Source organism: Aedes albopictus, chromosome 3 (assembly GCF_035046485.1).
Source record: "Aedes albopictus strain Foshan chromosome 3, AalbF5, whole genome shotgun sequence".
Taxonomy (NCBI): domain Eukaryota; kingdom Metazoa; phylum Arthropoda; class Insecta; order Diptera; family Culicidae; genus Aedes; species Aedes albopictus.
In genome coordinates, this window is record NC_085138.1 from 386216714 (window position 1) to 386232650 (window position 15937).

The 15937-nt window shown below is 41.5% G+C and overlaps 2 protein-coding genes across 2 annotated transcripts; one reads left to right on the top strand and one right to left on the bottom strand.

Moving 5' to 3' along the window:
* Nucleotides 1–76: 76 nt before the first annotated feature.
* On the top strand, nucleotides 77–1038 carry LOC109399568 (signal peptidase complex subunit 2). Its single transcript, XM_019672080.3, has 2 exons — nucleotides 77–237; nucleotides 380–1038. The coding sequence occupies exons 1-2, from the start codon at nucleotides 190–192 to the stop codon at nucleotides 914–916; spliced, it is 585 nt and encodes a 194-aa protein (XP_019527625.2). The 5' UTR covers nucleotides 77–189; the 3' UTR covers nucleotides 917–1038.
* Nucleotides 1039–1789: 751 nt separating this feature from the next.
* LOC134291867 (uncharacterized) lies at nucleotides 1790–3817 on the bottom strand. The gene is made up of 2 exons (XM_062860209.1): nucleotides 3630–3817; nucleotides 1790–3575 (listed from the first exon to the last, which is right to left on the bottom strand). Exon 2 carries the CDS (start codon nucleotides 3454–3456, stop codon nucleotides 2182–2184), a length of 1275 nt encoding a protein of 424 aa, XP_062716193.1. The 5' UTR covers nucleotides 3457–3575; nucleotides 3630–3817; the 3' UTR covers nucleotides 1790–2181.
* Between the last annotated feature and the right edge of the window lie 12120 nt (nucleotides 3818–15937).

Sequence of the window (15937 nt, forward strand, 5' to 3'; positions counted from 1 at the left end):
TTATCTTGCATTTTTATTCCCAAAAATTTTTATGAGTATTGCATTTTCGTCGATTATTGAGTTAGAGAACGACACCTCTACTTTCATCGCGTCGCGTTGTCAAAAAGTCTGTCGGTTCGTCGCTGTTCGTTCGCAGCAGAATTTAAAATTTCGATAAAACGCTGAAAATAAGTGAATTTTCTATTAAAAATGAGTTCCAAATCAAAGCGTGGCGATAACTCTGGCAAGGATGATGAGGTAAGTGATACATTCTTTCTAAATCTTCCACAAAAAAGTGTTCTTTTTGGCTGGCCCTTTCGCCATCCGAAATCGACACGTCAGAGAAAAACATCTCCACTAAAATCTTCACCTCTCCATTCATCCCCTCCACCCGCGTCAGCCGGTCAAGATCAACAAATGGGACGGAACTGCCGTCAAGCACGCCCTGGACGATTCCGTCAAGACCGCCCTCATGAACCGGACCAACATGAAGGAGCACCACGCCATCATCGACGGGCGGCTGTTGATCTGCGCCCTGGCCGTGGCCACCGCCCTGGTTGCTCTCGGCTATGACTACCAGTATTCTTTCCCCACGTCCAAACCGGTGCTGATTGTGTGCGTTTGCTTCTACTTCTTCCTGATGGGAGTGCTGACCATCTACACGACCTACGTGGAGAAGGGCATCTTCGCCGTCGGCAATCAAAAGGACGACAAGGGCAACGTGAAGCGCTGGCAGGCCAGTTCCGACATGAAGAAGTACGACGACAAGTATGAGCTGACGATCCAGCTGCGGGACTCGCGAGGAGTGCGAGAGGCCACCGTCGTCAAGTCCGTTGCCAACTTCATCGACAACAATGGGTCCGTGCTGGATGATTTGGTGGCCAACGAGTTGAGCCGTATTGTGAACTCGCTGAATTTCGAGAAGAAGGACAAGTAGGAGGAGTGTATTGAATCTAAACGGGGTCGATGCTTTTGATGCCGCCCCACCTCATTAAGGCTGTTTAGGTGAGTGTGAAGTCCAAAATTGATGATCTTCATTAAACATTGTGTAGATGTGAATTGATCAAAGTCAAGTTACTGTCTATTTCAATCCGAAATTCTTGATGAATAGCTAGCAATTGTACGTACCTAATGAAATGAATTCCTAACTTTCTGAATACAAAGTAAATTTCTCCGATGTCTATCCTGACTCTTAAATGTACCGTCACGGCACCATTCACCGTGGATCTAAGAGGATTCGGGGCAAATAAGGGCTGTCATTTGACACCAGTCTTATAAACATTGTTGGTGCCGCTTTTAATGCCTTCATTATAGGTTAAAATTAAAGCAATATCCACAGAAGTAGAAAAATTTTCACAAAATTTGATGATATAGTACAATTAGTAAAGGGTAGTAGGGTCGCCTAATTCCGTGGTAGGTCACCATTCACCGTGGTAGTAGGAAACCATTCACCGTGTATGAGAAATTTTATTCTACTTTGTTTAAAAATTATCAAAACAACCCAGCCAAGGGAATTTTCTTCGTTTAAATTCATTTCAAATAATAACTTCCAAGATTTTATTCGAAAAACGAAAGTTCAAATTTTTGATTTTTTCTAGATATATGGGACTAGAGTGACTGGAAGGGAGAGTGGCGTCATGTTCCAATTTTGACAGGTCTCCTGCTCGTTTGGAACGGGAATTTGTATGGATTTGACAGATGATCGCTGTTCCAATTTTGACATTGACGCCACTCTCCCTTCCAGTCACTCTATATGGGACAATATGGGGCACGGTGAATGGAGACCATTGATTTTTAGGGTACCCATTTGTTGGAGCGGGGAGGGTTTCAATCGCGACACTGTTTTTACAGCAGATCGAAAGTCGTTGTTTCGTTGATCAGCTTAAACTAAAAGGTTTTATTTAATTTCAATTCGCTTATAATTATTACACTTTTACTCACAATTTCTCAGTGTTTCCTTCCGCTAGGTTTCAAACCATTCCTCCAACTACAGTTTCAATTTAATATTCTAATTCTACCACTTCGTTAACTATCGACAATCTTTCTCTTCCATCTCTATACTCTCAATTGATCCTCTACTTGGCTTTAGCTGGGTGTAGGGTTACCAGTATTCACCGCCGCGCCAACATTCCCACCCCCGTAACACTACATATTAGATGGAGTTTTACCAAATTACTTCAAGCGCGCATCTCACTGGTTACCCTATCGGTTTTGGACTTGATGCAGCAATGGATGGTGCAACAACTGACATCGATCTGTTCCACACTCATACGCATGTTGGCAGACCCTAGTAGAATGGCGCCCCAAACAGCACCGGCATAATTTCAACTCTCCTATTAAACGCCAACGGTGAGAAACATCGTATGATTGAAATTGAATACAATCCTGCACACGATGACTTCTTTCTCTACAAATGAAACAAAAACTATTTTGGTTCCCTAGTGTCGAATCTGTTTCGACAATTTCATCATTCCGCTCCTGATCGGTTCGAGTTTTTGAACCTGCAGAAAAAACCTCGCAAGTCACTTCCACTATTTCATTCATAAATTCATTCAACGTCTTTAGTGAAGACGGAGAATTCTGTCGCTTATATTTTGCCCACTGCAATTTCATTTCACTAGGAAGCTTCGTCTCCAACTCCTGCAGAAGGGTTGGGTTTCGCAAATGGTCTAACTGATTCATCGCTTTCATATGATCAAAAAGGTTCTGAATCGCCATACCATAATCAATGATGGTCTCTAAACGCCCCATCTCAGGCGGTGGCATAGATTGGACCTTATTTATCAATGAATTGATGATTACCGCTGGTCTCCCGTACAACATTTCTAATTGATTAATGACCTTCGGAACTAATTCAGGCAATAGCAAACGACTACGAACATATTCCAAAGCCTGTCCTCTCAAACACCGTTGTAACCGTACCAAATTTTCCGAATTATTAAAGCCACACGCCGCTGTGGTATTCTTATACTGACAATAAAACACGGGCCACTCTTCAGGATTCCCTGCAAATACCGGCAGATCCATTGGCATTACCTGGCGAGCACAAAGTTGTTGGGGAGTTGGCAAACATTTTGACGTCTTCGGTAGATTCATTGGTAGAGAACTGATGATCGATGGAACATTTTGAAAAGCACTGCGTGGAGGTGTTTCATCTGCATCGTCGTTATCGTTCATCCTGCCGGGGGTGACATCATCGAAATCATTATCGTCGCAATCGTGCTTTAGTTGCAACCGGGATTTCATCAAACAATAGCTTTTTCGGGCAACAGATAACTCTACTGCCTCCCTATCCGCTATGGCTTTGAGTTTTATCGAGCGTTCTCTTTGTAGATAATCCAACTCAAGCTCTATCATCTCAACGGTGAGCGTAGCCGGGGGATCATCTGTGGAGCCATTGTTCGCCTGGCCCTTCTTTCTATCATCAACTTCGATGCGTTGTTGTTCCGCACGTCGATTTGAATGCTTTTTACTCATTTCGCTGTATACAGCGGTTGAAATGAGAAATTTTTAAGTTTGTTGGAGCGGGGAGGGTTTCAATCGCGACACTGTTTTTACAGCAGATCGAAAGTCGTTGTTTCGTTGATCAGCTTAAACTAAAAGGTTTTATTTAATTTCAATTCGCTTATAATTATTACACTTTTACTCACAATTTCTCAGTGTTTCCTTCCGCTAGGTTTCAAACCATTCCTCCAACTACAGTTTCAATTTAATATTCTAATTCTACCACTTCGTTAACTATCGACAATCTTTCTCTTCCATCTCTATACTCTCAATTGATCCTCTACTTGGCTTTAGCTGGGTGTAGGGTTACCAGTATTCACCGCCGCGCCAACACCATTTACCGTGCCTTTTTGTTTCAATTAAAAAGTACGAGTAATCGTACTTTCTTGTTAAACTTACTTCGGTAATGCAAAATACATACCTGATATGTGAATTTAATTGCTTCTTGGTGGAATAAAAATGTTACTACATTTAGTTTATCGCTTAAATCACCTTAGCGCAGTTTTCGTTTTTTCACTATGAATGCTCGTAGACATTGGCCAGGCGCCCCATCCCTCCTAAAAGTCTAAATGGTTTGCCCCTCATGAATTTTGAAACCTGTTTCTTGACAACCTTTTTTCAAAACATTTTTCTTTAACATATTTTAGGTACTATTTCTTTCATATTTCCTTTAAGCATTACATACGTACAGATTAGATTGAAAAGTGATAAAACATAGTGATTGGTAGCTTATTTATTTTTAGAAATAAACATTTTTTGTTCAGGCCACCGTAAACGGATTTAAATACTTAAATTAAAAATAATAAACATTTTTAAAGTAGGTATCACCGAAAATGTTTTCAATGCAAACATTTTGAAACTACGGCAAAAGGCTTACTTACTTGATACTTGATGGGCTACAACTCGTAGCGGTGAGTCTACGCCGAATGAAGTACCCGCTTCCACTGGTCTCGGTCCTGGGCCAATCGCTTCCAGTCGCCCTGAACGTTTAGAGTCCATAGGTCCTCCTCAACTGCAAAAAGCCAACGTGTGCGCGGCCTTTCACGAAGCCGACGACTCCTTCCTGGTTCTCTGCTGAATATAATTTTAGCTTGTCGTTCCTCCGGCATACGAGCTACGTGTCCAGCCCACCGCAGCCTGCTGTGTTGTATTCGCTTCACTATATCCATCTCTTTATATACCTGATACAATTCGTAGTTCATGCGACGCCGCCAGACGCCGTCCTCCAATTTACCGCCGAGTATTGTTCGCAGCACTTTACGTTCGAAGTCTCCAAAAGCTCTCCGATCATCTTCTTTCAACGTCCACGTTTCATGATCGTATAAAGCGACCGGAAGAATCAGAGTCTTGTACAACGCCAGTTTTGTCTTCGTTTGCAGCCTGCGGGACTTCAGCTGGTTTTGCAGACCGAAAAAGGCCCGATTCGCAGCCGCAATCCGTCTTTTCACCTCGCGGGTAAAACATCATTATTGCACGTCACCTAGAGTACCAAGATAAACTAATTCATCCACAACTTCAAACTTTTCACCACCTAGCACCACTTCGTCACCACTACCACGGCCGGACCGATGTGGACCACCATCAATCATGTACTTAGTCTTTGTGGTGTTAATCGTAAGTCGAATCTACGCAGTCTCCCTCTTAAAAGGTACGAACGCCTCTTCCACGGCCCGACGATCGATTCCGATGATGTCGATATCGTCAGCGAAGCCATGCATATGCGACTTCGTGACAATGGTTCCGCTCCTGTGCACACCAGCTCTCCTTATCGCTCCTTCCAGAGCTATGTTGGACAGTAAGTTCGAAAGAGCATCGCCCTGGTTCAGTTCGTCAAAGGTTACGAACGATGACAAAATTTCATTCGCAACCCATACACTTGATTTCGATCCGTCAAGCGTCGCACGAATCAGTCTAATCAGCTTCGCCGGAAATCCATGTTCGATCATGATCTGCCATAACTCGTTTTTCTTCACTGAATCGTACGCCGGCTTGAAATCAATATACAGATTATGGGTCTGCAAGTTGTACTCCCGAAATTTATCGAAAATCTGCCGCAAGGTGAACATCTGATCCGTCGTTGATCGGCCCTCATGAAATCCTGCCTGATATTCGCCGACGAAGGACTCCTCAATCGGCCTCAGCCTGTGTGGAACAGAACTCCGGACCAAATTTTGTACTCTGAATTGAGGAGTGTTATTCCTCTGTTATTCGTGCACTCCACATGCTATGTCCAAAGGGAAGTATTATGAAAAGTGAATGAACCTCAAAGTTTATTCGCAAGAATTGTATTTTTGGACCTCTAGATTCAGAATATGTGCGAATTAAAATAATCCATCTTGGGTTTTTTCCCATACATTTTTATATGGGATGAAATTAACCTTAAAATGACTTTTTGTGCCATTTGTATGGGAAAATAGGAAAAAAATCAAACAAATGGAAAAAAATCGAAAAACCCAAGATGAAATATTTTAAACCGCACTGATTCTGAAACTAGAGGTCCAAACCTACGATCGTATGGAATAACATTTGAGGTACATTCGATTTTCATAATACTTCCCTTTGGACATAGCGTGCTCCAGTCGATGCCCTTTCTTGAAAAGAGGGCAAATGAGACCATCCAACCAACGGCAAAAGGCGTGGTACACAAATTACGTAATCGGTTTTTTTCAGAACCTCAACCCCCTCCCTCCCCCTTGTAACGCTTTTTGTATGAAAACCTTAATTTTTTGTATGGATAGGTTTAGGATAGGATAGGATAGGAAGTAGAAGCAAACGCACACAATCAGCACCGGTTTGGACGTGGCGAAGACTTGCGCTCGAGCCTAGCTATTTAGCACTGTAGTTGGAGGAAATGCCAATGCAGAACCCGTAGCTTCCGGGAAGGTAAGCCCAGCTCCCTGGGTTAGTGGGTTGGTGTCAGGCCCTGCGAGCCAGCCGTAAAAAAGACTAGCACCGGAAAATCAACAAGAGAAGAATGCGAACCGATACCAATGGCGACGACCACAGCGACGAAAAGGGACTTGCGATTGGAAGCTCGGTACGTGGAACTGCAGATCTCTCAACTTCATCGGGAGCACCCACATACTCGCCGATATACTGAAGGACCGCGGGTTCGGAATCGTAGCGCTGCAGGAGGTGTGTTGGACAGGATCTATGGTGCGAACGTTTAGAGGCAATCATACCATCTACCAGAGTTGCGGCAACACACGTGAGCTGGGAACAGCTTTTATAGTGATGGGCGACATGCAGAGGCGCGTGATCGGTTGGTGGCCGATCGACGAAAGAATGTGCAGGTTGAGAATCAAGGGCCGATTCTTCAACATTAGCATAATAAACGTGCACAGCCCTCACTCCGGAAGCACTGATGATGACAAAGACGCATTTTACGCGCAGCTCGAACGCGAGTACGACCGCTGCCCAAACCACGACGTCAAGATCATCATAGGGGATCTAAACGCTCAGGTAGGCCAGGAGGAGGAATTCAGACCGACGATTGGAAAGTTCAGCGCCCACCAGCTGACGAACGAAAATGGCCTACGCCTCATCGATTTCGCCGCCTCCAAGAACATGGCCATTCGTAGCACCTTCTTCCAGCACAGCCTCCCGTATCGTTACACCTGGAGATCACCACAACAAACGGAATCGCAAATCGACCACGTTCTGATTGATGGACGGCACTTCTCCGACATTATCGACGTCAGGACCTATCGTGGCGCTAATATCGACTCCGATCACTACCTGGTGATGGTTAAACTGCGCCCAAAACTCTCCGTTATTAACAATGTACATTACCGGCGGCCGCCCCGGTACGATCTAGAGCGACTGAAGCAGCCGGATGTCGCCACCGCATACGCGCAGAATCTCGAGGCAGCGTTGCCGGACGAGGGTGTGCTCGATGTGGCCCCTCTAGAGGACTGCTGGAGTACAGTAAAAGCAGCCATCAACAACGCAGCCGAGAGCACTATCGGGTACGTAGAACGGAGTCGACGAAACGATTGGTTCGACGAGGAGTGCAGAGCGGTTCTGGAGGAGAAGGATGCAGCGCGGGCGGTAATGCTGCAGCATGGAACCCGACAGAATGTGGAGCGATACAGACAGAAGCGGAAGCAGCAGACCCGTCTCTTCCGGGAGAAAAAGCGCCGCCTGGAAGAAGCGGAGTGCGAGGAAATGGAACTGCTGTGCCGTTCACAGGAAACACGCAAGTTCTACCAGAAGCTCAACGCATCCCGCAAAGGCTACGTGCCGCAAGCCGAAATATGCAGGGATAAGGAAGGGAGCCTCCTGACGGACAAACGTGAGGTGATCGAAAGGTGGAAGCAGCACTTCGACGAGCACCTGAATGGCGAAGAGAATGTAGGCACGGAGGACCAAGACAGCGGAGGAAATGACTATGTTGGTGCAGTAGACGACGGGAACGAACCAACTCCCACGCTGAGGGAAGTTAAGGATGCCATCCACCAGCTCAAAAACAACAAAGCGGCTGGTAAGGACGGTATCGCAGCAGAACTCATCAAGATTGGCCCGGAAAAGTTGGCCACCTGTCTGCACCAGTTAGTAGTCAAGATCTGGGAAACTGAACAGCTACCGGAGGAGTGGAAGGAAGGGATAATCTGTCCCATCCACAAGAAAGGCGACAAGTTAATGTGTGAGAACTTTCGAGCGATCACCGTTTTGAATGCCGCCTACAAAGTGCTATCCCAGATCATCTTCCGTCGTCTTTCACCTAAAGTAAATGAGTTCGTGGGAAGTTACCAAGCCGGTTTCATCGACGGCCGGTCGACAACGGACCAGATCTTCACCGTACGGCAAATCCTCCAGAAATGCCGTGAATACCAGGTCCCAACGCATCACCTGTTCATCGACTTCAAAGCGGCATACGACAGTATCGACCGCACAGAGCTATGGAAAATTATGGACGAGAACAGCTTTCCCGGGAAGCTGACTAGACTGATAAGAGCAACGATGGACGGTGTGCAGAACAGCGTAAGGATTTCGGGTGAGCTATCCAGTTCATTTGAATCTCGACGGGGACTACGACAAGGTGATGGACTTTCCTGCCTACTATTCAACATCGCCCTGGAAGGTGTTATGCGACGAGCCGGGCTCAACAGCCGGGGTACGATCTTCACGAAATCCAGCCAATTTGTCTGTTTTGCGGATGATATGGATATTATTGCCAGAACATTTGGAACGGTGGCAGAACAGTACACCCGCCTGAAACGTGAAGCAGCAAAGGTCGGACTGGTGGTGAATGCGGCTAAGACAAAGTACATGCTGGTAGGTGGGACTGAGCGAGACAGGACAAGCCTTGGCAGCAATGTTACGATAGACGGGGATACTTTCGAGGTGGTAGAAGAATTCGTCTACCTCGGTTCCTCGCTAACGGCTGACAATAACGTGAGCCGTGAAATACGAAGGCGCATTATCAGTGGAAGTCGTGCCTACTATGGGCTCCAGAAGAAACTGCGGTCAAAAAAGATTCACCCCCGCACCAAATGTACCATGTACAAGACGTTAATAAGACCGGTGGTTCTCTACGGACACGAGACATGGACGATGCTCGAGGAGGACCTGCAAGCACTCGGAGTTTTCGAGCGACGGGTGCTAAGGACGATCTTCGGCGGTGTGCAGGAGAACGGTGTGTGGCGGAGAAGGATGAACCACGAGCTCGCTGCACTTTACGACGAACACAGTATCCAGAAAGTGGCCAAAGCTGGAAGGATACGGTGGGCAGGGCATGTTGCAAGAATGCCGGACAACAACCCTGCAAAGTTGGTGTTTGCTAACCATCCGGTTGGTACAAGAAGGCGTGGAGCGCAGAGAGCACGATGGGCGGACCAGGTGGAGCGTGATCTGGCGAGTGTTGGGCGTGACCGAGGATGGAGAGCTGCAGCTGCAAATCGAGTATTATGGCGGCAAATTGTTGATTCAGTATTATCATGAATTTGATGTGAACTAAATAAATGAAATGAATGGATAGGTAGTAAAGCTACGCTAGACTCAATTCTATACATACGAAAGTTCATGATAGACGTATTAAAACCAAGAATATATATATATATATATAACTCTTTGAACAAAAATTAAAAATTGTTGATATTTTTGTCATTTGTTAAGGCTCAAGCATTCGTCATCATTTTTCGAAAATTAAAAAGCAGTTTTATCGCTCTAAATCAAAACAATGGCAGGGCTGTTACAGGTGGCGCGGATTTTGCGTTTTTCGCGGTTTTTGCGTTTCGCGCGGATTTGGCGCGTTTTTGCTAATTTCGACGCGGTTTTTGCGGAAATGGTTTTCAAATGCACTTACATCAAATATGTCGACATGTAGCTCAACACAATCAGAATAAATAAAGAACATTTCCATATTGGAGTTATGAATTTTGTGATTGAGTAAAAATGATGTTACTAGTCGCCAGCTTGGAGTGCTAAATAAGTTGCACTGCACTTAACGCTCAATTTTTGAAAACAGAAAAGTTCCTTTTCTGAATTTCGTCAACCTCTTCAAGTCATTTCTGTCTTAACCCGGCTAAATTTTTGGATAGAATTTTTTGGACGGAACTTATTTAATAATGTCTGAGGTTCGAAAAACACTGAATCGTGGCAAGATTTCTGCATAAATTCTTAGAGTTTCTTGGTAATTCTGAAATCTATTTTTTATGGAATTTGCAAAATTTGGATAAACTTTCTCACTGGATAAACTTTTGATTGAATTAGAAGAATCTCGTATAGAAAATCATTGGTTTTGTAGTTGATTCTGTTGCTTGTAGATCTTTTGTCGAATCGATTTTTGTTGAAAACTGTGGTAGAATTATCCTAAAAATAAACTTCTGTTGTCATGGTAAAATTTATCGTTGATTTCCAATCGGAACATTCGTTGAGAGGGGAGTAACAAGCACAGTTAATAAAGGGTTTCTTAGTAGAATTGTGGAGGATTTTTTTTTACATGAAAACATGAAGCTTTTGGAATCCTATGCAGGACATTCTTGCTGAAATATTTACTGAATTTCCAAGGTATGGGCAGAAACTCTTATCTTAAATTTCTAATAAATTAATACTTCTCTACATACCTTTTGCTCAAAGGTGAGAACATTTGCCTGATATTTTTTATGAAACTAACATTTATTGTGAATGTAAACGTCAACAAAGCGTCCTCAATACGGCTTGATGCTGAGTTACTGTGTTGTACATATAGATGGAAGCTTCTATGCAAGCCCTATACCAATGAATCTGGCGAACTTAATCAGCATGTATATGCTGTGCGAGAAGCTTCTATGCCACCAAGTCATAGCTCTTTTCTCGGCTCCTATGTAACCACTAACTGAATAACATATTGAGAAGGCGCTTTTTCAGCCTTTTCGCAGTTGATAAATAATAGTTATACGGCATCCCCAAATTAAACGTTTAAATATAATTAGGTAATGGATATCGTGACGCAATACATGTGGAACTGGAATTATCACTTTTAAAATTGAATAATTAAAGTACTTGCCGCTATTTGGAATCGAACTCCCGATCTCCGTATCCACTGGTCCCGATGATGTCCTCGCTGCCACACTGCTATATATAAATAACATAGAAAATAGCCCGTTTTGTTTTACTCCAGACAAGGCTTCATAATTGTGCCACAAGAAACCTTACCCAACTTCATCTTGCTGCAAAAGCTTGTGAAACGTCAAACGCAATAATGTTTACATTGAACAAGCTGTGTGATTGCGCCAACAGATTCTTCTTCACAGCTTCTAGCTGAAAGAGTGTTCTTTAAACGGCTACGAAGCGCTTCTGTTTTGTGTTTTGGCAACATTACAAAACGTACTGTATAAAAGCAGCTGTTGTAGTGGCTGGAACTCTTACTCGATTTGCACATCTTCCGGAGAATCTTCCGGCATTGAATTAAAGTGCAATAAAGGCAACCCAAATAATTTCACAGCACAGAGATGGATAGCTGTAAAGAATTTGTGTAGTAGCTATATATCCCGCTTAAAGTTTGTTTTGACAATAATGTTTACATCCGACAAGCCGTGTTGGTAAACCAACAGTTTATTTATTACAGATTCTAGCCGTAATGAAATCGCATAACGGCCTTTAAAGCGCTGCTGGTTTGGGGATTTGTCAGTATAACGAATTGTACTGTATAGTAGCAGCTGTTTTGTTAGTGGGGACTCCTATTTGATGTGTTCAAGTTTTCACATCTTCCGGGAAATCTCCCGGAGTTGGAATAGAGTGGAGTAAAGGCAGCCCCAGTGACAATCAATGGATTTCTGAAAACCGAGTTTGGTAGCTGGATGGTGCTTGTTTTGCAGTCGTGTATTAGCTTATGCTTTATATTTGACTAGCTTTCCTTTTATTCAGCGTTGACTGCTTTTACTCGATGGTTACACAACAGAAAGCAAATGACTGAAGCTTATAGCGCTGAAAATGTTAGTATAGTACTTGCTAGTCAAGGAAGGTTATTCTTTTCAATAAACTAATAAATTACAGTTGCAAATAAACAGGAATTCTATGAAAATAACAAGAGACGAACCAGCTAAGGGCTGAAAGTCTCTTTAATAAAGACAAATCAATCAATCAACCAATGAAAATAACAATATATTAAATGAAAACTTTGAATCTACACTGTGGTGCATAATTGATCGGACAAACGCCGATATTCATACAAAATGGCCAAGTTTGAGATGCTGTAACTTTGGATTGCGTTGATGGATTGAGCTCTATTTTTGACACGGAACTACTAATATTCTGAGTTTTACGTATACAAAGTACAAAATGTTTTCGTCCACTGATTTGGGCGTGGCAAGGCGTTCAAAATGTGCAAAAGTGATCGGATAGCGGCACGCGTGTAAATCAAAGGGGTAGGGGTATTAGGGGCATAATGGACACCCTAAGCAAATGAGAATGTTAGGCCTGTATAACAGACAAAAACTTAACATATTATCAGTTGCCTTACTACTTTAACTTGTTTCCTACGTATTTCAATCATTTACAGCTGGTAGAATGTTATTATTGTGAAGAAATAATGAATTGAAAACCGTGTGTTTTTTGGGGCTGGCAGGAAAGGTACGGGGTGAAATGGACACCCATCGGGGCATAATGGACACCCCTGCATATTTTATGCTGTATCTTTGAGAATATCGACCAGTTAAGTAATTTGTCAACGGAGATCAATACCACAGATATAATACTCCATCTTAGACGAGTTTACATAACATCAAAGTTAATTAAATGAATTTTAGGGCATAATAATCGGATTGATTTTTTTCAAACTCTCTAAAACGCCTAACAGTATGCAACGCGCGTACATCCATTCATAATTGCCAGTGTTCATTTCGCCCCGAACAGACTACAACATTGAAATTGCTATTTTCAGTGTGTTCTGATCAAAAATATAATACTTCATGCATTGCTAAATCTACGTATACATGTACATAAGCTAACAATTCACTTGTTTGTATGGTGGACACACACAATCACTCGTAATACCTTATTTTCTGCTGCTTCGAAATTATAAGAAATCCACCATATGAAAAACATATTTCAATTTCAATGATATTTTGATTATTTTGAAGGAATATAAATGGTACTTTTGATAAATAGAACAATGACTTGTTCCTTTACACTTATGCATTGAAAGTTTTACATAAAAGTCAACGGTTTCGGCAAAAACAGGGGTGTCCATTTCGCCCCGGGTGTCCATTATGCCCCTAATCCCCCTATTCCCTGATAATTCCAGGTTTTCCAGGAAGTAGACACCCTGAATAGGTATATCAAGTGCTCGATTAGTATTGAAGCCGGTTCGATCCGTGCACGGGATCAATAAAGAATCTGGTGAGAAGATTATTCATCGGCCCCAGGAATAGCTTGAGCTACAGTTTCAGAAGATCCTGTCTGCAGTTTCACTGCCGTTGAACCTCAAAGCGAGGCGAAACGGTGAGTCAAAATGTTCTTAAAAAGTGCATAACTATCAGGAGCTGCTGCAGACCATTTTTTTGGATATTAGAGCCTATTGAAACATGGTTGCTTTTATTAGGCTCGTAATCAGCTATCAATTGAGTGACACTATTACACTGTTGATCAACATTGTTCGATTAAAGTTAAACATTATTTTAAAGAAAGCTGATTCTGATGTTCTGTTCAACTACATCAGTGCAGCTGAATAAAACGTGTAGGTAGGCAAGTGTTGTTAAACTTTGCTTAAGCTACTTGTTCCATTGGGAATCAAAAGTGTAACAATGACATCTAATTTGCTGACAACAGCGTTGCTTCTATAATTCTTAAAACACTATTAGGCAACTGATGGAAGAATTAAATAAATTTATTGAAACTTGTGTTAGATTGGTTGTTCAATTTACAGTAATATGTTGAACAAAGGCTCTATTTTTACTCTATGGAAAACTTATTCGCCACTTTTTTCAACACATACTTTTGTTCAACTGCCGGCGCTTTTGTAGAACTTTTGTTAAAATGTCAATGATTCTGAATTGTTACTTGGGGTTGTCGGACAGAGTTTGGACCGAGCAATTACAATTACAATTATATATGCTAACCACAATTTTAACCATGGTTAATTAAAAAAGTTTTGCAAGCTACCCGATATAGACGGTGTTGATGGGAGGCGAAATTTTGAAAGATAATCATTCATCAAGCTATATAACAGTGATCCCCAGCCTAACTGTCTTAGCGGGCCAAAATTGAATTTTGAAAAGAGACTGCGGGCCGCAAGTCATTTAAGAGTTAATTTTCAACGATTTTCAATATTTAACATAAAATACATTTGTTTGATTTTTCGAAAAGTGTAAAGAATAATCATTAGTTAAAACTCACAAATAAAAAAAAAATGTTTTTTTTTTAACATTGAACAGGAGATTTTATTTTACTTGGAAAGAATTTGAAAATCGTATGGTATTAAAAACACAAAACAGTTTTTGCAGTTTTGGTATTCATAATATTGGAAAAATATTTCAGACAAGCTACTTTAAGTCACAAAGTGGCTAGAACAATATGGACCTTTTTAAGAATATTGTGGATAAACTTACAGCGTACTTAAAGCGCAGATTATAAGTGCAGAATTGTGGAAGTCCTAGACACGAACACGGACAAATTTCTTGTAAAACCTGTGGATCCAGTTTTAATCAATTTCCGAATGGAGTTTCTTACTGCAGCTTAAGGATTTCCTGAGAAGTATTGAAAAAATCTTGGAACTGTGAGGTTTTTTGGGACTTCTCGTAGATTTTGAGAAAATTCAGAATGGTTTCTTTAGAAGCCAATGAAGACAAACCTGCAGACATGATTTTCTGAGATATGTGGACAAGTATTTGTAGCCGATTTAAAATAGATATTTTAAGAGGAATTACCAAAAGTATTGCTAGGAGAAGAATAAAGAGTATCTTGCCGAATCCCTGAAATTTTTCGAAATTCCGAATGTTTGGGCAACACTTTTTAAAAGAAATTATAGGCAACAATTCTGTAAAAAAATTGAAATAGTATCCTGGCAGAAGTGGTAAATATAAAGTATATAAAAGGAAGTTTTTTCACCGATAGAAACAAAATGGAAATTTTTAAGTTAATTTTCGTAAATTTAAATAAATTACTAATAACGAGTTCAAAATCCATGGCAAGGAATCTGTGAAATTTAACCTAATCTCATTATTCAAGCGAAACACATTGTTGTTAACAACAGTTTCGAATATTTTCGAAACAATATTTAAAAAAATTACCTCTTACAGTTTGGAAAACTTTCAAAAATCTTACTTCTTTTGAAAAACTCTTTAAGATATTGGCAAAATTCATTCTCATTAAAGTTTTAAAATGTGGTAAAATTTCTGATTTTCATTATGGAATCTCTACGTGGGCTGCTTTCTTATACATTTCAAAATCAGTTCGCGGGCCGCACAAAATCTGGTCGAGGGCCACATGCGGCCCGCGGGCCGCAGTTTGGTGACCACTGCTATATAACATACCCGGAGAAATAGTCACTTCTCTATGATATTTGACAGCATTGGCAAGCTAACCATCATCAAATCCTCATGATAAACACATAATTGATTTACAGCAAAAGTTCTTCTATTGAAACAAAATTGTACCATCCTCAGTGATTGAAACACATGGATTTCTTAGTGATCAACTTCCCCCTGATTACAGTAATTGTCATATACTTTTCTATGCTCATTACTTATTAACGTTGAACTTTTCGTCATTGAAATCATCGTCATCATCAAACATTTGAAAGCAGTTTTTTCGTTTAAAACAAAAATTTATGCTATGAAAATATATTCATTGTACTCCACATGAGGAATATAATGCAGTAAATATATTTTCATGATCTTTGTTTTGATTTGCAGCGAGAAAACTGCTTTTTATTTTCCGAAAAATGATGACGGATGCTTGAGCCTTAATCATGATCTACATATGAAAATTAATGATAAAAAGTTGAATATAAATATGAAGGAAGAAAGTATTT

What these genes read in the sequence shown, in the direction of transcription:
- LOC109399568 (XM_019672080.3), top strand. Translation starts at nt 190, where the DNA reads ATGAGTTCCAAATCAAAGCGTGGCGATAACTCTGGCAAGGATGATGAG. An exon ending in ACTCTGGCAAGGATGATGAG is followed by an intron (nt 238 to 379) that starts GTAAGTGATACA and finishes CACCCGCGTCAG; the next exon opens with CCGGTCAAGATCAACAAATG.
- LOC134291867 (XM_062860209.1), bottom strand. Translation starts at nt 3,456, where the DNA reads ATGAGTAAAAAGCATTCAAATCGACGTGCGGAACAACAACGCATCGAA.